The sequence below is a fragment of the Bombyx mori genome, chromosome 9 (assembly GCF_030269925.1).
Source record: "Bombyx mori chromosome 9, ASM3026992v2".
NCBI lineage: Eukaryota > Metazoa > Arthropoda > Insecta > Lepidoptera > Bombycidae > Bombyx > Bombyx mori.
The window spans coordinates 5,464,023-5,488,513 of record NC_085115.1 but is presented as its reverse complement, the minus strand read 5'-3'; the positions used below and the strand labels follow the sequence as shown (position 1 = coordinate 5,488,513).

At 38.5% G+C, this 24,491-nt stretch overlaps 1 protein-coding gene across 3 annotated transcripts in view; it reads right to left on the bottom strand.

The window, feature by feature from the left end:
* The window catches only part of LOC101737991 (intermembrane lipid transfer protein Vps13), a 68,362-nt gene that overhangs the window by 21,498 nt on the left and 22,373 nt on the right, over positions 1-24,491 (bottom strand). For 2 of the 3 annotated variants that reach the window (XM_038012753.2, XM_038012755.2), the window contains exons 18-44: positions 24,284-24,421; positions 23,815-23,917; positions 23,498-23,730; positions 23,023-23,178; positions 21,519-21,758; positions 20,531-20,746; positions 19,746-20,015; positions 19,142-19,308; positions 17,506-17,642; positions 16,896-17,053; positions 16,048-16,194; positions 15,340-15,565; positions 14,601-14,747; positions 14,104-14,297; positions 13,240-13,377; positions 12,276-12,425; positions 10,262-10,348; positions 9,289-9,425; positions 9,095-9,203; positions 7,787-7,984; positions 6,731-6,887; positions 5,958-6,076; positions 4,979-5,203; positions 3,950-4,165; positions 3,219-3,260; positions 1,517-1,720; positions 421-558 (exon numbers count right to left, since the gene is read on the bottom strand). In XM_038012753.2, the coding sequence (XP_037868681.1) occupies positions 421-558; positions 1,517-1,720; positions 3,219-3,260; positions 3,950-4,165; positions 4,979-5,203; positions 5,958-6,076; positions 6,731-6,887; positions 7,787-7,984; positions 9,095-9,203; positions 9,289-9,425; positions 10,262-10,348; positions 12,276-12,425; positions 13,240-13,377; positions 14,104-14,297; positions 14,601-14,747; positions 15,340-15,565; positions 16,048-16,194; positions 16,896-17,053; positions 17,506-17,642; positions 19,142-19,308; positions 19,746-20,015; positions 20,531-20,746; positions 21,519-21,758; positions 23,023-23,178; positions 23,498-23,730; positions 23,815-23,917; positions 24,284-24,421 (4,452 nt within the window). The remainder of the gene's footprint in view (positions 1-420; positions 559-1,516; positions 1,721-3,218; positions 3,261-3,949; positions 4,166-4,978; positions 5,204-5,957; positions 6,077-6,730; positions 6,888-7,786; positions 7,985-9,094; positions 9,204-9,288; positions 9,426-10,261; positions 10,349-12,275; positions 12,426-13,239; positions 13,378-14,103; positions 14,298-14,600; positions 14,748-15,339; positions 15,566-16,047; positions 16,195-16,895; positions 17,054-17,505; positions 17,643-19,141; positions 19,309-19,745; positions 20,016-20,530; positions 20,747-21,518; positions 21,759-23,022; positions 23,179-23,497; positions 23,731-23,814; positions 23,918-24,283; positions 24,422-24,491) is intronic. The other variant, XM_038012756.2, reaches the window with a different exon arrangement.

Sequence of the window (24,491 nt, the reverse complement as noted above, 5' to 3'; positions counted from 1 at the left end):
TTTTTATTGCTTAGATGGGGGACGAGCTCACAGCCCACCTGGTGTTAAGTGGTTACCGGAACCCATAGACATCTAAAACGTAAATGTCACCACCCACCTTGAGATAAGTTCTAAGGTTCACGGCAGAAATAGGCAGGGTAGTGGTACCTACCCGTGCGGACTCACAAGAGGTCCTACCATCAGTAAAAAAATGTCCCATCAATGCATCCCTCCGTGTGTCGTATTCCTCAGTTCTGAGGGTCGTGACCTTTACTGAGAACTTTTGTTAGGACTATGTTCCTCCATTCACTCCTGTCCTCCGCGATATTGATACTGGATTCCAAAGTCGTCTTAATCTGATTGGACCAGCGCATGGGACTACGCCCCCTAGGCCTCTTTCCTTCCACTTCCAATACATACAATTGATGGTAAGTAGCGTACCTCTCTCCACGGATCTCCCGACCTGTGCAGCTCTTGGTACTGGATAGCGAGCGGCGCTTCGTTGATGATCAGGAAGTACGGAGTGAATATAACCATCTTAGTGAGGCTGTTGTACGTCAACTGATTAGTGACCGCGACCTGGAAATATCGTATTAGGGTTTTAAAAAAAAATACAAGCACCATTGTTTTCTCTTTGTAAAACAATCGATATTAATTTTGAGTTAACGAAGCGTTGGTAATTTTAACCCTTTTAGTGCTTAGCTTATTTTCAAATATTTTTGTAGAAAAGGCTGAAGATTTAAAAAAAAAAGTACCTTAAGAAAACTAATTAAAAAAAAAACAGAAATTAATACTAAATTCACAGCAAAATTACTTTTTAATTGTTATTAACTTATAAATAAAATAAATGTCATTTATAAATGTATTATACGCATAAATTGAGTGAGTCCATTTGGCGATGGTTCGCGCCCAAAGGGTTAAATAAGTTTTTTTTTATTGCTTAGGTGGGTGGACGAGCTCACGGCCCTCCTGATTTTAAGTGGTTACCGGAGCCAATAGACGTAAATGCCACCACCCACCTTGAGATATGAGTTCTAAGGTCTCAGTATATTTACAACGGCTGCCCCACCCTTCAAACCGATACGCATTACTGCTTCGCGGCAGAAATAGGGGGGGTGGTGGTACCTACCCGTACGGACTCACAAGAGGTCCTACCACCAGTAAAAAAATAAGTATAAATATACATATGTACGGTGATGAAGTGTTGGTAATATTAATATACCTGACAGCTCCGTAGCAGTAGCGATGTGAAATTAGTTGCAAAAAATTTATGCGAATTAGTTTATAGTATCCTACAAATGTATAGTATCCTAAAGTAGTTTTGAATGGATTTTATTTCGAAAAAATCACAATTAAAAATGGAAGTTCTCTATTGGGAAAGAAGTCATTAAAGAAAAATAAAGAACAAAGGAATTATAAAAATGTTAGCACATATGTTAGACTATTATCGTTTTATTTTAATTTAGTTTTTAGGGTGCGTTACAATGGTGCTTTATTTTTTAGTAAAACATATTAGTCTCTCTTAGCCGTCACTTACTTGATAAGTCCTTCCTTCGTGTTTACATATGACGACACCGGAACTGCCGGGGACATCTAACGAGAACTTATCGGACCATTCGCCGAATTCAACTCTGATCGCAGCTTTTTTCTTGCCGAAGAAGTTCTTCGCCCGGAACGAGAATAGTATCGGTTCCTTGTAGTCTTTCGGATGAAAGATGACATTTCCAGTTTCGTCGACATTCTAAAATTATTAAATTATAATGTATTTTATTTATAGATTTTTATTTATCGATACACCGAAACGTGCGTAAAGAACAATTAAAAGCATAGTGATTTTACTATTCGACTTAAATGAACCGTAAGCTTTAAGTCCAAATTTTGGTTCATTCTTTGTTATATACGTATTTTGATTAGGTCTGCTAAAGTTCTTAGGCAAATATCTTCAAAACAATTATCAAAATAATTACTAGTTATTTAATAATTTGTTACTGTAAATTCTATTGATAGAAAACGAGAGCGAAATCGAACTATAAGATTAATTTCGGTGTGACCATACTTTATAACGTACATGCAATAGACTTTAAAAAAAAATTATTTATTAAAATTATAATTTTAACACGCGTGTAAATTTAAAATTTAAGTACATTTTTGTATTGTGTACAATGTGAATCAGACTTAATATTAATTAAGAGTGTTCAACTTATGTAATTCGAAAGTTACAGTGCCATATATGTATGTATATATCATCTGTATATTATTGTAAGGTTAGGTAGGCGGAATAAAATAAACACATACAACAAAAGTTTCAACATATTGGTCTAATCTTAAATTTCGGCCAAAAGCAATACTAGTTGTAATTTAGACAGAGCGCAAAAATAATAATAATAAAAAAATCACAACAGCAGCAGGGTCATCGCACGCCGAAATATATTTATAAAAAAATTACTCGTTCTAGTTTTGAACAATCTTAAAATGTGTTTTAATTTATTTCTCTTGGATTTCATGAGGTGTTTATCAATTTAAAACGTCATAACTGACGAGTATTTTTATTGGCGCCGAACCGGAAAAAAACTCGAGGTACACCCGACATAAAGCAGTTGCCAGAGACAATAAGACCCTAATGTGAATTCTCTTTCACCAATATTGAAAACTGAAATGTAAGTCTCCATTACACATAGTATTAATTACAATCTCAAGCCCGAACCCAAGAACACGCTGTATATAGCTCATTCGTATTATGCACAATAAAGTTTATTACAAGTAAACAGTGCCGACTTATAAACGATGTACTGTTAATATTCCAATATCCCAGAGCCCGTGCACAAGTATTTATAAAAAAAAAAAAAAAAACTAAATTGAAGCCGTCTGTTTGCACTTACTGGCAAACAAGATGTGCGACGTCTAATAAATTTACTGCAACGTGATTGTTTTATCTGTAATATTTATTTATATAATAAAAATCAGATGTACCCAGCTCCAAAGATGATAATAAGATACGTACAATAAGAAATAACGACAATTTTGGTTAAAGTCTACCGACTGTTGTGATTATACTATGACCCCGCTGAATGCATGCTGTAAAACACACGGAAATGAATTTACAAAATCGAAACCAAAAATCTAATAGCGCTTTGAGATGAAGCTCGTTAGATTAATAAGGCATTAATAAAAATAAAATAAAAATCATATGAAATATTTATAGTAACAAAACTATCGAAGCCGGATCATCTCAAAGATACCTTGTTCGGCGTGCTGGAGTCTTTTTCTGGTTTCTTTGATTTCTGCAATCACGGAATGTTTTATGGCCAATCGGTTTTTAAACGTTATACGAGCGAAGAGTTAAGTTAATTTTGACAAAGTTAATAATAATTTTAACATAACACCCTATGAAAATGTTACTCGTTTCTGACACTACAGCTCCTGTTATTTTCTAGCTTTTAATAGGTAGATAAGAAGCCAAAGAAATTTTATGATAAAGATAAGAGCCACAAACTTTTTGAAGTGAAACTTCTAATGCGACTCCCAACAAAGTTGCGTTATACGTTTAACACTACCATACTAGAAAGAGACAGAGCTAGAGTGAATGCATGACATTCGAACGCATGCGCGTAGTATACCTGTTACAAGCCAGCGCCATTGCTGAGCGTTAGCAACGAGTAGCGTCAAATATTTTAATGAAGTATTTAAAATATATATATATTTGTATTTTTCTATCTATCATTTAAAATGCATATAATATAAATGTTGAAAATGTCGCATCTCTTGCACACATCATCATTCCCTATTACAAGAGTAATCCGATTTAAGGATGGAAAATGAAGAAAACCACAATACTACACATCGAAAAAGAAGTTTCACTTCATACACGTGCACCAAGTTGCACGCACGTTGTTCTTTTTTTTTTAAAACATTTACCAATAATAAAAAAATGTCACATCGATTGATTTGATTATAGGAAATTTGTACTCACTCTATAGCACAGGGTGAAGCCGGTCTTGTTGAGCATCCAGAAGGGGCAGTACAGGGAGAGCATCTGCGTGCCGTCCGTGTCGGCGCTGCACATGCCCAGCTCGAGCGTCATCACGGACGGACTGTCGTGCGACTCGAACGACCACACCGACAACTCCATCTCGGCCTCGGGGAGATTTTTCGTGCACACCCAGCACTTCTCCAAATAGTTTTGTATCTAAAAAGAAACGGATATTTGAGAATCTATATATTAATACGTGAAGCAAAAACTTTGTATCCCTTTTATACGAAAATTGCACGTACGGAGGATTATGAAATTTCTCACACTTATAGAGAATACAGTGAAGGATTGCAGAATGCTAATTTTTTTTTTAATTATGCATTAATAATACATTAAATCAATAAAAAAACATTACACACACTACCATGTATTTGACACGCACACATATTTATACTCTATGTTTATTGTCAAACTTTTATTATTGCTTAGTCTGTGGTCAAATTGAAAATAGGTTAATATGGACTTTTTGGCGGGAACATGAGGAGTGAAGTTGTGGATTTGTTTTATTTTTGTCTATTTAGTGTTTCTTCAGGTTTAAATTTGTAATAACGGTGGTTTATTAAGTGTTTAATATCTGTGAATAGATGGATTGCGTGAAAGACGATATGTGTAAGAGGAGAGTGAACGAAGAATTGGTATATGATAGCGGAGTATGGAAGGATAAAACATGTTGCGCCGACCCCAGGTGACTGGGAGAGTGGCAGAAGAATGATGATGATGATGATGAAAAGGTATTCGTATTTTATTTTCCACTAAATTGTGGGTAGATTACATTAAGCTTGATTATTTATTAATATTAATGATAATAAAAATGCCAATTTAATTTTAATGTTGTAATATGGAGTGACAATCTATGAGGAGTGACTGGCAAGAGCTGGATGAGGGAAGCTGAGGATTGTACTCAGTGGCGTCCAATTGAATAGGGGATGATGAATAAACAAACTCACCGGTGACACAATTCACACTCACCATAATAACGATCGATGCTTTATTCGGCGCCAAGTGCGATAAGTGGAACATTTCACCCGGCTTGAAGGTCTGCGTGCGCTTGAGGCCCAACTGGGACACGACGATGTCGACCGGCAGACAGTTCTGTAGCTTGACCGCCGGCTTCAGGACGATGTCGTAGCAAGACGACGCGAACGTGTGACGGTTCGAGTGCTCGTAGAACACTTGCTCCATGGTCCCTATGGCCTTTTACGAAATATCGAACCATACATAACATATAGTAAAAATAAATAAATAATATAAATAAATAAATAAATATTTACTAATGATCACGCCACATTAACTGGTCCCCTGCTAAGATCGTAAAGAACTCGTGTTACAGGTACCAGATAACAGAAATAAATGTCAGATTCTTATTATACAAATACATATATTTAATATACATCCATAACCCTGGAAAAGACATTTATATTTATTTTATCATACAAATATCTTCCCTGGGCGGGATTCGAACCCGCGACCCCCTTATGTAGTGACCATGTCACTACCACTACACCAAATGATACCGGCTATAATATAATTTGCGTTATGACTGGTCGTAAGGCGTCTTGTATGCTCGAGCGGTTGGGCAACACCCTCCTGCTTACTTCTGACGCGAAATGATAATTGAAGGGCGGGACAGCCGTTGCAATTTACAATTGGGACTTGGACCTTCGTCTCAAAGTGGGTGGCGGCATTGTGGTCGTTAATGTCTATGGGCTCCAATAAGCACATTAGAGGTGAGCTGTGATTAGATTCACCCATCTAAGTAATTAAATAGCTACATTAAATAGACATATTTTAATAAATAAAAATATAGCTCGTACCTATAATACTAGTTAGTATATGACTAGGTTTACATCAGCTTTAGATGTTAATTTCGCAAATTTATAATTAATTTAAAATATACAATCTTTTTGTTATTCAAATATGTTGGTTTAAAACTTAAAAGCATACTTACTTTGATATAGAACTTTTCACCGCTAGCTTTATCTTTCGAGTTGCACTGAAGTAGTTTAGCGATCCTGACTTCTTGCTGCAGCTCGCGCCAGACGAAGGGCGACACCGACACGGTGAAACCTGCGCACGACCACATCACTATAGCAGGTTGTAGGGTGCTACAGACGCTGAAGGTTTGAAGTTCGCACCAACTCAGATTTATATAAAACACTAGCTGTACCCGTCCGCTTCGCAGGACATTTAAAATTAACATTATTAACTCTCACCCCCACAAAGATTCTCATCATTAACGCCCCCGCAATCGGATGCATGGTTCAGTAGTTATAACGGAACATCCGTAAAAGCCACTGATTTATATATTAGTATAGATTAACGACAGTAAAAAAAACTAAAACGTACCCATTGTAATCGATAACTAAAATTAATTAAAGCATCTGAGTAAATTACTATACTGATTTAATTAATGTCGGACATTCCGAGTCTACGTTGTGAGTCCGCACGGGTAGGTAGCACGACCCCGCCTGTTTCTGCCGTGATGCGTAGTAAGTATGCGTTTAAGTAATGCGTTTCGGTTTAAAGGGTGGGGCAGCCGTTGTGACTATACTGAGACCTTAGAACTTATATCTCAAGGTGGGTGGCGCATTTACGTTGTAGATGTCCATGCGCTCCAGTAACCGCTTAACACCAGGTGGGCTGTGAGCTCGGCCACCCATATAAGCAATTAAAAAAAAATCATTACTCATATCAATCAATCTATAAGAATGACAATTTTACCTTCGACGGAGAAAAATATTTCTGCGGTTGGTGTGTGCACGGCTTGCAGCGGAAGCCTTAGTATTTCGCCGGGCGGGACTTCCCCTAACAATCTGACTTCGTTTCCGCTCAATGTCATGTAGTATACCGATACATTGACGGATAATGTGTTTGTTACCTATGATAAAGAACAACATTAAAACTTGACTTCAATTGCAACGTATTATGTCATAATAATATGTTGTTAATTGTTGGGTAATTTATGACATAAGTTTAACTTGTCGTGCATTTTGTTCTCAAATTACGTCAAACGCAGTGAAGTTGGCTTCGGCAGAGTATTTATTGCAAAGTAAACTTTAAGCTTTACTAAACTTTAATAAACTTTATAAACCAGGGAATTAAAAATGTTGACCGGTTTCCTATTATGTATTCAACCGTCTATCTTTTCTCTGTGTTTTAATAACTTCGAACTGCGTATTGAAAAGGTGGAAACGCTTGGTTTAGCGGTGTCTAAAATAGCACCAGTATATTTTTTCCCGTGAGTGTTGTAAAATACGATAAAGCATTTTGAGAAAGAATGTGCAGTCGCGTTCTCCATTATCACTCATTGGTTCATACCAATATGGCATGATTTGTACGTCAAGCACCAAAATCTATCGAATTCGTAGTGTAAATGCATCGAGTTATCAATACAAAAACTGATGGTTACATTAGATGGTATTATTCGATAGCCATCCTTAGACATTTACGACCTTATGTCAAAACAATTTTCGTGCTCTCTATTATCAGTATAGTTTCGAGAACGTGACGATTCTATCGCGAAGTAAAACTAAGTAAATTCATTCCTGCCGCTGAAATTAATTCTTTTTTTGGACGGTAGGGGCGCTGTTTAAAACTTTTTTTTCTGGATAGCGATTCGATAGTCATTCGTTCTCGCCCCTCTGCAAGCTTTCACGAAATGATAGCCTTCGGTCGCATGTATTGTTGCGGGTGGTGGTATTACGTCGTGATGTCTATGGGTCCAGTACCAATTTCTCTCAACTCCTCAACTCCTCAGTGAAGTAGACTTGTGCTTACTTGCACGACACTGCGCAGATAGATGTGCAAGGCTGCATCTTGCATGACCACGTCCGAGATGAGTCCCCGCGGCTCGGCGGCTGCTACGTGAGGCACGTTCCTCTCCATAGTGCCGCTGGTGAGTTTCCGGCCCAGAGTGAAGTACCTTTTGTCGGCACGTTCGACGGGTATCTGAAGGTCTTCATCTATTTCCACAATCTGTAAGGTATTTTGTTATTTTTTTTAAATACAATTAAGACCCTCAAAAATAAGATAAATGTAAGGCATTAATATATTTTACTGATTAAGTTATTTTTTTCATGGTTCCGTTCGAAATTCGTGAAGATTTTTTTTTTTTTATTGCTTAGATGGATGGACGAGCTCACAGACCACCCGGTGCCAAGTGGTTACTGGAGCCCATAAACATCTACAACGTAAATGCGCCACCCACCTTGAGATATAAGTTCTAAGGTCTCAGTATAGTTACAACGGCTGCCCCACCCCTCAAACCGAAACGCATTACTGCTTCACGGCGGAAATAGGCGGGGTGGTGGCACCCGCCCGCGCAGACTCCCAAGAGGTGGTAGGAACCAGTGATTACGCAAATTATAATTTTGCGGGTTTGATTTTTATTACACGATGTTATTCCTTCACCGTGGAAGTCAATCGTGAACATTTGTTGAGTATGTATTTCATTAGAAAAATTGGTACCCGCCTGCGGGATTCGAACACCGGTGCATCGCTACATACGAATGCACCGGACGTCTTATCCTTTAGGCCACAACGACTTCACAACGATTTTCGGTTAAGTACACGAACAGCGTATTAAATTAGAAAACTTAGTATCTCTCTGGGGTTTGAACGCAGCTACATCTCAACGTTCAATACGCTGACAGCCGAAACGTTAGGCTACAGACACGACAAAAACTATTTTCAATATAAAAGATACCTTCATCGAAAGTATGAAGAATACGTCTAACTCGTTATCTTACATAAAATTTACCTTGACAATTTTTCAATCCAAATCCCAAGACTGCTGTTTTTTTTCCTACCTATTCTCTGGTAGCCTAAGATGCTATTCCAACTACGACAGGACGGGCACGTGAGCTCACGGGCTAAACCTGAGAGAATTTGGTAACACTAGCCCTAGCAAGAGCAGTGCTTCGTAGAATCTACCACCGGATCGGAACCGCGACCCACTGAGAAAATCCGGCGAGAAACTCAGTAGGCGCTGCTATAAACAAATGCCGTTATGACAATACATACAATCAGAATCGGTGTCAGGGTTGGCACCTGTGTTATATTTAAATCGGTGATTAAAATTCATACCTTAACATTTAACTTCAGGGGCGGTGGGGGTTCGTTAAGTTTCATCATATTCAGACCGCCATGCTTCAACTGAAGCGGTACGCACGCGCCCGACTCCAAAACGACTTCCCTACAAATTTAAAATAAATAGAAATTATCGACTTCCACAAGAGGAAGCTCGTGCAAGAGTATTTAATATTCATGTACATACATACCTATAGTCAGAAACACTTTTGTCTTCGACGATAAATACGGAGAAGTCGTGGTTGTCTTGTAACATTAGCCTGGCGGTCAGGCCGGTAAAATTGTGCAAAACGTACGGGGCACCATAGAATTTCTTCTTCGCCATTTGCTAAAAAATTGGAATTGTAATTTTAATTTAATTAATTATATATTTTTTAATATTATACCCACTAACTAATTTGTTAGTTTAAAATAAAACCATAATCTAATATTTTTGTTCGGTCGGTTGCCTTCTCCGGGTAAATTAGTAAAGTGTAAATTTCTGGCAAGTACATTTCTGGCAGCACACTGAAGATGGCGCCCATATCGTTTATACATGTTTATTGCTTGGACGGGCGAATGAGCCCATCTGGCATACTTGTGCACTTGTATCTTCTATAGGTTAGGTATAGGTGAATGCCGCCTCCCAACTCGGTATACGAGGCCGATGTTCCAATTGTATTGTCACGGCTCTTACACATATTTTAAGCCGGAATGACTCACTGCTTCTTGGTATAAGCAGACAAGATGGTGCTACCTATCCGTTCTGGCTTACAATTACATGTACTAATTGCGCATGGTATTTTTTTCTAGTTTATTGGCGTATCATAGATGGCGTATAAATCGACGAACACCGGCTGCACGCATAAAAAAGTGTCACGTTCCGCCTGAACCTGAGCGTGCAAGCGAGATCGCGGAGCAAACGACAGAGAGGCACGATTAATGAATTTATCCCAAGCGTCAATTTATCGAATAAAATGTATTTTTCAATTAACTCTTTCTTTGTATTATACAAAATAATGACAATTCAGTGGTAAGAATTTAATTCAATTCATAAAAGTATGCAATTTTCCAACAATGTTTCTTTATGACGTTATCACGTAAAACTTTCGTCCGTGGAAAAAATGGTACAAATCTGTGATATTTGAACACCGGCACAAGCGCATCGCTCGGTACGGTACTTACGTCATCAGACTTTGATTTCGATACAACAGAAGAGTCAGATGTATCTGCGATGGCTGCTGAGAATGAGTTGCCAAGTTGGGACAGAACCTGTGGAACAAAAAACAATTTTGTATCATACCATCACACCATTCAAAAATCTAAGTTAACCTTTACGAGGGCGGCACTAAAAATTTCGGGAATTAACGAAGTGACACAACATTACTATTTAAAAATGTTTTTATTGCTTTTCGAAGTATTCTCCGCGAAATTTGACACATTTTTCCATATGATGGAACCAATCATTGAAGCAACCATTCCATTCGGAAGTTGGGGTCTCCAAAATGGCCGTTTTGTAGGCGTCCACAGCTCCTTCAGGTGATGAAAATCTCTGTCCACGCAATTTATTCTTTATTTTAGGGAAAGTATAGAAATCATTAGGGCTTAGGTCGGGGCTGTACGGCGGATGGTCTAATAATTCTATGTTTTCTTGCTCTAAAAACTCTTTTGTTCTGTGCGCGGTGTGAGAACTCGCATTGTCGTGATGGAGGATGATGCGGCGGTTGCAGTTCTCTTTACGGAGTTCAGAAACGACCTGTGGCAAACAAATGCTAGCATACCATTCTGCATTAACCGTTCTTTGTCCCTCAAGAGGAATAGTCGTAACATGGCCGGTTTTGGAGACAAACGTGGCCACCATTTTTTTTGCAACACTCCGTGAACGAACAATTTTTGTTGGCTTTAACTCATTTTCGAACACCCAAACTCGTGACTGGTTTTTTGTTTCGGGTTCGTAAACGTATATCCAGGATTCGTCACTTGATACAATGTTGTATACAGCATTTGAGGATCCTGCGTGGAATCTTTCGAGAGTTCTGACGCACTAAGTAACGCGAGCCGCTTTTTGCTCTTCACAGAGCGAATGCGGTATCCATCGGGAAAACAACTTTTTTACACCTAATTGTTCATGCAAGATTATTTGTATTTGACTCATGCCAATGTCTAAAGTTGCCTGAATTTCGCGGTATGTCACATGCCGATCTTCCTCAATCAGCTTACGCACAGCATCAACGTTTTCTTGGGTGACTGCAGTTTTTGGACGACCTTGACGGGGATCATCACTGAGCTTGACACGTCCACGTTGAAACTCAGCAAACCAGCGATAAATTATGGTTTTGGATGGGGCTTCATCACCAAATGCAGAAATCATCCAGTCAACACACTGTTTTTGTGTTAAACCACTTCGAAAGTCATAATAAATCATCGCGCTTGAATTTTCTCGAGTCAATTCCATTTTCTCAACGACTAAACAAGTTTGACAAAACCTCGTGACAAGACCGAGAATCTTTTTTTAAATAAATAAATGGTATTCGATTTTTAAAACCAAGGAGTTTTCAATTAAAAAGATTTTAAGATGACAGGAACAGTGGAAATATTCCATTCCCGATACTTTTAGTGCAGCCTAGTAAAGCTAGAATTAAATTCTTAAATACTTTAACAAAAAAAAATGAAACATAAAAATTAAAGTTATTCATTGTATAGCTTATAAGAATCATGATAAACTAATTTGAAATACTATTTGGGTACCTGAATGACATGTATATTCAAAACCAAAATACTTGGTAAATAATGTTTTTATTCTGGTTACAGATTACTTGTAAGAGATCGAGAAGGAATGCTCTATTATTTTCCCGCGTCCCGAATAAATCCGGCTAAAATCTGTTTTATACCGTTAAACGTTGACGTCACTGTACAATAATGCGCTCTCAGTCAAGCATGAAATTAAAATCAATTTCCCCATTTATGAACAAATTTCATTATATTTTTTCGATAAAAAGAAATCTTTCAGATAGCACGCCGATTGATCTTTTTTTTATTGCCCTTGTAGGCAGATGAGCATACGGCCCATCTGATGGTAAGTGGATACCGTCGCCCATGGACCTCAGCAATGCCAGGATCAGAGCCAAGCCGCTGCCTACCGTACTATTTATCTACCACATTCTCGGCAAAAAAACACATGAACACAATTAGACTTTACCTCCATTCCGGTTCTAGTGATAGTAATTTCCAAAGGTTCGACGCTCGATATCGTGACGATTTTATTCGCTTGTCTCTGAGCGACGGCTTTGAAGTTTGCGGCCTCGTCTCCCGTGTCGATCTGCAGCTGTTCTTGTGGTCGCATCATCACCTAAACAAATAAACTGATCAATCTCCGGATAAACAAACTATATCGCTATTCTACTTCATTCCTGGTTCACAAACAAATTATAATACAATTATTTTACAAATTACATCTTTCTTTATACAGGTTTTTTCTTAATTTTTATGTTTTTTTTTATTGCCTCGATGTGTGGACGAGCTCACAGCCCACCTGGTGTTAAGTGGTTACTGAAACCCATAGACATCTACAACGTAAATGCGCCACACACCTTGAGATATAAGTTCTAAGGTCTCAGTATAGTTACAACGGCTGCCCCACCCTTCAAGCCGAAACGCATTACTGCTTCACGACAGAAATAGGCAGGGTGGTGGTGCCTACCCGTGCGGACTCACAAGAGGTCCTAACACCAGTAAAGTGGTCCTACCACCACTACCATGTTGCGAACAAGTTAGCTTGGCACTGCGATTTTATTAGTGTAAATGGTGTAGGTAAACATAAATAAAAGTTCCAACATTGCTCCTTAAAATTTTGTAGGCGTTAACAATTTAAAATGTTAATATATATTTTTTATTCTGAGGTGTTACGATAAAATCGATAGTGCAATTTAGATAAATCTGCGAATATTTATTAACAATCAAAATTACAGGTAGTATGTTTGCTGACAAAAAATTAAATCAAATCTAGTGTTTTCGATCACGAGAGCAAAGATTAAGAAATATTTTAATACGTTATTAAAACAGAGTACATATGCTTACGAACTAATTATTTGCAGTTTTCTAACTGAGGTACATAGTTAAGCACTGCCTACGTTTATATATACCACAGCTATATCAATATTAACCTCCATTTTAAGTTCCCACGGAATATGCTTGTACTGGTAATCTTTCATGACTTCGACGGGCTCGATGAGCGGCTCCCAGACCGCGCGGCCCATGTTGTAGTACGAGACCTGCATGGCCCACGTGGACTCCAGGTAGAGCTGCAGAAAACGTCACGGAAATTGAACACGACACAATCATAGACAAAATAGACTATTTTTGCATACCTCTTTTGTTGGAAGATACAAAATTCCTAAAGGTTTTTAATCTGTTCTACTTTTCAGTGTTACATTCTTACCCGTGCTAACGTATTGCTATTTATTAACAATGTATTTACTAGTCGCTTTTATAAAGCGTATAGCAGTCGACGGAATTAATTTTCGATTTAATTTGAATGGAATTAATAAAACTCAGACTAAGTAGGACTGGGTGGGTATGCCTCCCACTTTTTTCCTATGCTGATGCGTAACAGGGCGTGTAGGTGAGCTCGCGGGGCTCTGACCGGGAGTGTTGCTAACACTGACCCTAGCAAGAGCAGTGCTTCTGAATCTACCACCGGATCGGAAACGCGACCCACTGAGAAGATCCGGCGAAAAACTCAGTGGGATGTGTCTGTGGGTTAATTTACTCGTCGAGCCCTTCGTCGCAAGCGACGGGTTCGACGAGGACGGTGGCCGGTGCTTGAGGTACCTAAAAGCACCGTTAATGGATCGGGAGAATCCGTAATGAAGTGTATAGGGCTGCCTCCCACAAGGTGGACCGACGACCTATTGAGGTTCGCTGGGGTCTGTTGTAAGCAGCGCAGGACCGATTATTGTAACCAGGCTTGGGGGAGGCCTTTCCAGCAGTGGACGTCTGTGAGCTGATAGATAGATAATAAAACTTACATCCGAGCTCCAATCCTTAACTTGTCCGCTGAGCGAGGCTTGCATCACTAGGACGGGGATGGTTTCATTGCCGATGTCCATCTCTAACGAAACTATGATGGACGGACTGGACAGCAAGCATATCTCCCCGACGGGCGGCTTCGTCGTCACTTCGGGGCATTGCTCTTCGAGATTGATAGCCTCTTGGGCTACCTCTGTAAACATAATATTGATTAATATATTTATTGCGACCTCTGAATTGGGGCTACTAAATATCATATTTCCATTTGAATCAATAGATAACAACACCTATACTAAATAAAGACCTTAATATTCTCTTGAAATATTATTATTCGCACCAAACTTATCATTTACGTTTTGGCTTTGATATGTCCCCTTTGGTTCCTCGTCGATTTGATATGTTCTTGTTCGAACGAGATCAATAAAGTTCATAGCAGTAGACGGCGGCTTATGAAGCACTTTCGATGTTAAAGAAAATGAAATTCAATAAAACATACCAGTTTTTAAATACCAATGCGCGTTCGGTTTTAGAGGCTGTATATCCCAGAGGTTGTGGTAGATGATGGCTTTGAGCTCTTGTTCCCCGTTGTCCTCCTCTCGACTTGTCATCGTTGCCAATACTCGATTCAGCAGCGCTATGATATCTATATGAACGGAAAAGACATTATATTACTTTATATTAAACTAGATTATATTGAAGGGTAGACCGTTATTGAACTATTAGTATGTAAGAAGTATTAAATAAATAAATAATATTGAATATAAATGAGACTACGAGAACACACCTCAAGGTAGCACACAAGTTGTGTATATATAGGCTGTGTATAGCGAATCGTGAGTTTGTTCTAGACCAGTGATGGGCAAAGTACGGCCCGCGGAAGTATGTAATCCGGCCCGCCGAGAGTCCATCCATCCTAAATATTCTAGTCAGCATTTTGGTGCGTAAAATAAAATCTGACCTTTATAATTGAAAATCTTCGAATTTTTAGTAAAAAGTATTTTGGCGTAAAAGTAAAATATAGTAATTTAGTAATAAATAGTATGGTAAAATAATAATAATTTGGCGTAATAGTAATAGTAAAATATATTTTGTTTATTAAAAAGCTTTAATACAAAATGCATTTTTCATATAATTCTGGCCCTCCTTCTAGAATTTTTAAAACTTTGTGGCCAAATGTTTGCCCACCACTGTTCAAGACTATTCTAGTAATATTTATGATCAGTTTTCACTAATACCTGGTGAAACAGTGATTTTAATATCGGTGACGGACAGATCCACGTGCATCCCGCTATCCGGAGGCTGCGAGAGCGCCAGCGAGAGATGCGTCGGAGCTAACAGGTACCGCGGCGTCGACGGTCGGTCTTCCTGTCCGATGGTCCTAATGACCATCTGCAGACCGGAGATACCGCCTTCCGCGACCATACGCTCGGAGCTTTGTCGAAGCTTAAACCGAGCTTCCATCTAAAGAGAAGACACACTATTTTATACCTACAAAATACCGGACGTAATAATGAATTGACAATGAACTAAAATTAACTAGAAATTTAATAAAACGTAGCATCCGATTACTTTTTTCTTTTTTTTCCTGCTTATGCTGATAAACTTGATAGGCTATTTCAGCTTCACCCTAACGTGTGTAGGTGAGCTCACGGGGCTCAAACCGGAGTGTTGCTAACACTGACCCTAGCAAGAGCCGTGCTTCGCAGAATCTACCACCGGATCGGAAACGCGACCCACTGAGAAGATCCGGCGAGAAACTCAGTGGGCAATCCGATTACAAGACCTCTAACACCTCAAATAAGATATTTAAATCTTAATAAAAATTAACTGACAGTTTTTAAATTTTAAAACGAACATTTATAATAAGACATTAAATTTTATTTAAATTACGTTAATTCGTTACGTAATGGAACGCAATAAGCTTATTCAGTCAGTCAACTTACATTCAAAACTAGAGCGTCACATTTCTTCTGCTCGAGCGACTCGACCAAAATAATATCCGGTTGTTCAATTTTGATGTTTACAGTCATCATCGATAGCTTCGGTGTTTCCGTTGTTGTTGTCGGAGCTACTGATGATATTTTCTTGCGCTGTAAAATCGAACAAAACTTTCAGTTTAAAAGTTAACACGTACGAATGCCTCAAAGTGCTTCCCATTTTTGTGGAGTGACAGCCCTACGTCAAGGGTGCTAATTCGAAGTGAGAGAGCGGATATCCATTTAAAAAGTTTCCAGGGCTGTTAAGCTTAAGTTCATTATCTAAAGAGAGTACGTACAATATACTATTGGTATTATTATAGTAAACGAACATTATCGGAACACTGGCAGTCTGTATTTGTATCTTTATTCTGTACTTTTAATACATGAGTATTGAAGAACAGCAAACAAAACGTCGTGACAAAATAAAAGACAGAACGGCTTATGTATTCGATGTCTGCATAACCATTTGAGTATTTCTAGCGAAATTTTCTTTTTTGCTTAGATGGGTGGATGAGCTTACAGCCCACCTGGTGTTAAGTGGTTACTGGAGCCCATACACATCTACAACGTAAATGCGCCACCCACCTTGAGATATAAGTTCTAAGGTCTCAGTATAGTTACAACGACTGCCCCGCCCTTCAAACCGAAACGCATTACTGCTTCACGGCAGAAATAGACAGGGCGGTGGTACCTACCCCTGCGGACTCACAAGAGGTCCTACCACCAGTAAAAAATTAAATTACAGACGTATTGCGTCAATTTGTATTGTTAGACATAACAGTCAAATATTGCTCGCCAATAAAATGTCTTACCGAAGCCTCCACAGATTTGTCGGCGGTTTTGACTTGTTTAAGTTCGTCTTTCGCGTCGGCGGGCGTCTCCGCGGCGAGCCCCGTCGTCATGAACTCCGCAATCTTGTTCAAAAAGTCCATCGCCAGAATCAGATTGAAACTGAATATTCTCATGTCGACTGCAACAAAATGTTTCGTTTACAGAACGGAAACAACACAAATATTATATTATTATTCAATAATATTCAATACTTTAATAATATCATCATAATATTGTTGAAGTGAAAACTTCTTTAGCATCGTCACTTTTAACGGAATGAAACCAAAAATTACAAAATTCGATGAATCGGAATCGATAATAGAAAAGTGATAGTATGTTTAAGACAAACATATACATCTATAGGAAATAGCTTGCAAAAGAGAGAGAGAAAGATAAAGAATGACACGAATGAGAGATGATTTTTGCTAAGATTTCATTTCTAACCGCACGTGAACTATCATTAAGGTTGGCGAGTAGGTAATTATAATATAATAACAGCAACAATAGCACTGAGTTCAATGGTTAAACCATGTTTATGGCTAATAGGCGTTTTCTTCTGAAGAAAATGACATTAAAAAAACTTTTACTTACTGAAAGTATCGGAATTCTTCATAGTGTATGTTATGTCGATCATGCTGCGAATTTTATCGTGCGCTTCCATAATAGCGTTCTGCGATCCGTCCTCGTCTACGGATCTTTCGCGTTTTTCTCTTCGTCGCTCCAGGTACCTAATAATGCGTATTCCAATTTAATAATCATAATCTATACTGCGTTTAAGACGAAGGTTCGAGAACTGTTTCTCAGAGAGTTAGCGGAGTCATCTAATTGATAATATTTGTTCATATATGTTTGTTATATGTATATATTTATGTATATCTATATATATTTAAGTACGAGTATTTGTATCTATAAATATTATGTATGTTACATTTACACATATGTTTAAGTAATATCACCTTCACACTACACCTACCAAGGTTCACCTCTGCACTCTCCTAAGGTAGACTGTTAGAAAATGCCTATGGCATTAAGTCCGCCTTTATACTTTCCAGTATATGAAGTTATAAATAAATAATATATAAATCTAGTTGTTTTTACGGATGTTCCGTTATAACTACTGAACCGTGTATCCGATCGACTTGCAACTTAGTATCCATGTAGAAAATACATGTACTTAATGGATAAGCTAATATTTATATGAGTGTTGGACTCCCTACACCAGTTGCAGGGGCGTTAATAATGAGAATCTTTGTGTGGGTGAGAAATATTAATGTTATTTTAAATGCCCAGCGAAGCGGACGGGTACAGCTAGTATACATATATAACTACTATCCCATTATGACATATTGTAATTTTTTTTTCAATCTTAATAATATGCGTTTTTTGATATATTTGATACAAGTATTCTCGTTCGTGACCAATTCTATGCAACGTGCTTTTGGTTCTCACGAAGCAATTCCACTATGAAGGACAAAAAATTGTGTAATTATAACTACACGCATTATCACTCATTCACTAGTCTATTCCTGCCGTAACGCAATTATGGGTAATGATTTAAAAGGTGGCATAATGTTTTTTTTTATTGTTTGCTGGACGAGCTCACAGCCCACCTGTTGTTAAGTGGTTACTGGAGCCCATAGTTATCTACAACGTAAATGCGCCACCCACCTTGAGATATAAGTTCTAAGGTCTCAGTATAGTTACAACGGTTGCCCCATCCTTCAAACCGAAACCCAATACTGCTTCACGGCAGAAATAGACAAGGCGGTGGTATCTACACGCGCGGAATCACAAGAGGTCCTACTACCAGCAACAAACCAGTACCAGGATTTGTGAGTTTTTTTTAATGGCCTGGCAACAAGCCAAATATTATATTTTCTTATTATATTCTGTTATAACAACAAAATTGATATGAAACGAAATGAGATTAATTTGATATTAATCAGATCTTGTGATTTACTGGTGGTAGGACCTCTTGTGAGTCCACACGGGTAGGTACCACCGCCCTGCTTATTTCTGCCGTGAAGCAGTAATGCGTTTCGGTTTGAAGGGTGGGGCAGCCTTTGTAACTATACTGAGACCTTACAACTTATATCTCAAGGTGGATGGCGCATTTACGTTGTAGATGTCTATGGGCTCCAGTAACCACTTAACACCAGGTGAGCTGTGAGCTCATCCACACATCTAAGCAATAATCAATAGTGAGTTGTCACAATGAGTGAGTTACCTTGTGATCTTGGCGCCGCGCCCAGGCCGCGTGTCGTCCAGCGTGCAGTCGACCAATAAGACTGACGTATGTATGGAGCTGTCCGAGAACATGCGCCCCTTCACGGACAGAAGCGCGAGGCAGAAACGGGCCAGCTCCACGTCTTTCGTGAACATGGTGTCTGCTGACTAAACAAAGAACTTTAGTGCCTAACTAGCTGACCCCGCAGATTTCGTAGTGCCTCAATCGATAAATAAAAGACCTAAATTTTTGTATAAAATAAACTTAAAAGAAACAAATGGAATCCGTCCGACGGGCGACACGTCAAATGAGAAACAAAATTGTTATTTTTATTTAATTCCGAGCATTTTCATATTTATCTACCTTTTTAAACCTTCTCTGGACTTCCACAAATAATTCAAGACCAAAGTTAGCCAAATCGGTCCAGCCGTACTCGAGTTTTAGCGAGGCTAACGAACAGCAATTCATTTTTATATATATTGAAGAAAATAGAAGATAGATATTGAGCTATTTATCCGATCTAATTACAATTAAAAAGGTTATTAAGTTTAATAAAAAAATAAAAATTAAATACGAAATTATTTCAAAATGTTTTTGTACTTACACTAGTCGTGTTCATGAGATCTATGACGAAGCTATCCATGGTGAACATAAACTTGATGGTGGTCCTGGGTTTCTTTGTGTCGTTCGTGTTGACCACAGCCGTGGTGGACTTCACTTGCCCTTTGCTCGTCTGAGTTTTGACGGCAGGCTTAGATGTTGACCTCTGTAAATTAGGAGGCACTTTCGTTTCCTCCACTTTGCTCTGCCCTTCTTGGAGGTTTTGGTTCAGAATTTTCATGATACTCTTATAGTCGCTGTGGCCTATGGTTATCTGAAAACCGAACATTAAATGAATACCTCAGAAGATATAATTTATTCATTCCATTTGTATTACTCAATGTTTAATTAAGTAAATGGAACAATCAAATGTGATTCTTAATACGATATTACTTGTTATTTCATAATTTAATTCATCATGATTAAATTTTTTCTCACATTGATTCCCATGTGGTTCACCACTTCACTATATTTTATTGCCTTTGCTGTTGGCAATTCTAATGATACATAAATAGTTAATGTCGCTCGTGGACGCAAGTATATTTAGAGCGCAATGTATTGTTGAACTAAATCAAAACAAAATCAAACACAAATTTTTAATTCGAGATGATTTATGTTATAATGAAACACTATCTATTATTGTTATTTTGGTACAATATTTGCGGTTAGAAGGTTTAAAATTATCTAAACGTATTCGTTAACTGTATTCTGTTTTGGAAATGTTACTCCACATTTTTTATTGTAAACAAATTAAATTAGAGTGATAAATATTAAAAATTGAATACTCACAGCAATCGTCTTCATTCTGCCAGATATATCCAAGTCGGGCAACGCTTCATACCAGGAAGACAGGCTTCGTTTGACGAAGAGTTTGAAGCTGGTCGGTCGTAGCAGCTTCCTTTCGTAGCTGTACTCTTGGTGCTCGTCCGTTAGTTCAACGCAAGACACCTTCATGTCTTCAAGTTCAAGAGTCAGTTCGTCCACTGTTACTTTATTGCTCACATCCTGGGTGGAATTTATTAAGTAAATTTATTAAATCATTCCACCTACATTCTCTTATTATATTACTTTATATATAAATTCAAGCCATCAAGACGGACTCGGTGGTGGGTAGTTAGCGCTCTTGACTGCCGCGCTGAGGGTCGTGGGTTCGATTCCCACATCGGGCAAATATTCGGGAGATGAACAGGTTTGTTTGCTCTTTGGCTGAGTGTTTATTATTTAGTTTATTATTTATTATTTTTACTGGTGGTAGGACCTCTTGTGAGTCCGCGCGGGTGGGTACCACACCCTGCCTATTTCTGCCGTGAAGCAGTAATGCGAAAGGTGGGGGTACGTATCGGACGTACAATATGATCTAACAATAGTAAGATTTAAAAAAAAAAAACTATTTCGTACTGTACTGTAATGTTTCGTTTGTACTATCTACTAATTTAAGAAACCAATTGAAATGTTTTTTTAATAATAATTAATTCAATTTAACCTCAAAAAGATTTAACCAGTGACATGGTACTTCTTTCAACCTTCTATCAATGTCACCCTTTTCATTTAATAAATAATTTGTATTTTATATAGGTACGAATTTAAGACAAAAAAGTATCTACCCATTGCCGTCTAACTCTGATTATTTATAAGGAAGTTACGTAATGAAGCAATCACGAAATATGCAAATTAATTCTTATTTTCTTAAATTAAAATATGACAATTAATTCCAAATTAAAATTTTTTTTAAATGTTCAGTATAGGTAGAATATTTTTACGGTATTGCATTACTTACCGCAACAGGTAAGTCGACGAACCGATTATTAAGGTTCATTCGTCCCAGATCGATCAGCATGGCGTTTAGGCTCTTCGAGTTCTCCGGCACGACGATAATGGGCGCGGCCAGACGAACTTTCAGCGACAGTTTCGTCGAGTTCTGGTAGGCGCTCTGCACGTTGGCCTTCGCGGCGTCCGCGGCCTGCGACGACGCGTCGATGATGGCTTGCTGAGCTGTTTGGAAATTGTTCAAGAATTCCTGAAAAAGTACATAACTGTCATGTAAATTGTGTTGTGCAAACTGTGGTTTAGATATGTTTTTTTTGAAGTTATACTTCTTTAGGCGCGTTATGAAAAATTAATGAGAGTGAAATTTTACGATGCGCGCGCACCGTCACACAAATTAACAGAATGAAGTTGCCCACTAAATCGCTCATTACAATACGACCGACGTAACTTGGCGAGTCTGAATATAGCCGCAGATGAACTTCCCAAACCGTACCGAGAATTACCGAATTTATACGATGTCAAGAAAAGGGATGTCCAATATGCGTGTTTGATGATGTTGTTTAATCGATTTTTTTTCAAATTGATTAAAATTTAAATAAAAAAGAAATACATTTAATAAAAATAAAGTATAAATTCTTACGCGCGTACATAAGTACACGCACCCTTTTTTTCTATTCTATCAGTCCACAGACGTCCACTTCTGGACACAAGCCTCACCACACCGGTCTGTCCTACGCTGCCTGCATTTAGCAGAATTTAGGGAATTTTGAACACTTTTAACCCCCTACCTTTTGTTTTTGAACCTTTCGGGTTTTGTGAACGGACGGATGTGAGTCGATTAGTAGTTGAGAAACCAGATTTTTATTTTGTGTTTGTAGCAGAGTTGTACAAAAGTGACGTAGCCTTACGTAATTAATGCGAAAAAAGTTTACAGTATTGAATTTAAAAAAAAAAAAATGTGTACATTAGTTAAAATCATTAAGTTAACTCATCACATTTTTAGCGTAGACGGATACGCGAACCTCAATAGGTCATCGGTCCAGGGAGGCTCACCACGCTACGCCTTCCATTTTTTTAGGTGAGTAGAGTTAAGAAGTTACCGCGGCCCATAGATTTCAACAACACAAAAACCACCACGTTACCACCAATATTCACGTTGGATGCAGGTTGCAACGGGCCGGCCGCACTAGACATCAGTTAGAGAGACCTATGTTCAGCAGCGGACAGTAGACAGGCTAAGATGATGATGAAATACCAACACTAACTTAAGAGTTCCAAGTGTAGTATTATAGTAGAACGGTTGCCTCACTGTTCAAAGAAAGGAAGGCGATACTGGTTCACGATTGCAATAAGCAGAGAGGTGGTACCTACCCGCGCGCGGTTACAACACGCCCTATCAATAAGACGTTTAAATCGTCTATTTTTGTCAGATTATTTTAGCTCAACCAAGTAGCATTGAACAAAACGTTGTCAATTCGATATTAAGAGTTTTCAAATTAAAATAAATTACTTACCAGCATAGAACTGACGTACCAATTCAGGAACACGATACGCAAACAATTGATCTGTGCATCGACGGACATGTTCACGTCGCTCACAGTCGGATAGTGCTCCAGATTGTACAACACTATTTTTAGCTTTATAACATCACCGCCGAGCACTTTCAATATCTAAAAAACGCATATGTGTCCATTACATGTTCTTTATTTGAACAATTAACTGAATTTTACTTAATTTTTTTTTATTGCTTAGATGGGTGGACGAGCTTACAGCCCACCTGGTGTTAAGTGGTTACTGGAGCCCATAGACATCTGCAACGTAAATGCGCCACCCACCTTGAGATATAAGTTCTAAGGTCTCAGTATAGTTACAACGGCTGCCCCACCTTTCAAACCGAAACGCATTACTACTTCACGGCAGAAATAGGCAGAGCGGTGGTACCCGCCCGTGCGGACTCACAAGAGGTCCTACCACCAGTAAAAAACTTACCTCTTTATGAATTGTAACAGGATTAAGATCTTCCACTTTAATAGACGCCATCGCACAATCGACTTCCGTATATGAACTCTTTAGGACAAGTCCGGCAGTGGCACCCTGCAGTCTCACCACGGACAAGGGACGCTTGTCTGTGGCGAATCCGATCTCTATGGCGCCGATTTTAACGTTCACTTTCAACTGTATGCTCTCAATTTGCTTACGGCGAGCCGGTTTTGTAACGTTCACTGTAAATTGTAATGTAGACGTATTTGAATAAATTACAATTCAATTATGATTATTCGAGATACGAATATTTTGATTTTTAATACCTTTAGATTTGGCTGCAGAGAATTCTTCATCCTCCATAATGGTTTCGAGAGGTCCGGCGTGGGCTGTTCTATCAACCGTGCTCTGAATGGCTTGTAGTCTTGTCTGAAGCGGAATAACGTCAATAATTTAAACATTATATTATTATCTATGTCACTGAGCTTCTCGCCGGATCTTCTCAGTGGATCGCGTTTCCGATCCAGTGGTAGATTCAGCGAAGAACTGCTCTTGCTAGGGCTAGTATTAGAAAATTCACCAGGCTGAAACCTGTGAGCTCGCCTATACGTTAAATGAACCTAGTATAACCCCTCGAGGTTGCTAGGATAGGTAGGAACAAAAAGTTACTCAAGCAACTGAGATGAATCTAATGACATCTTTGATATTTGATATCCATTTAAAGGCTTGGGCTCGAAAAACGTTACCCTGGGTCAGCAGTCAAAACTAAACTTTATAGAAAAATTCTAAGCCTACCTGGTATTCATTGACGATAACCAAAATCTCTTGTAAGCCTTGCAGATGCAGCAACACTCGTAAGTTGGTGAAGTCAAGCTCGATCAGTTGTTCTACTGAACCATAGTGACTGCGGAATTCTGGACACTTTTTGTCGACCTGTGAAAAATTTCAAAGAAAATCTACTTATCTGTTATAAATAGAGGGCAGAGGTAAGGAGTACCATTTT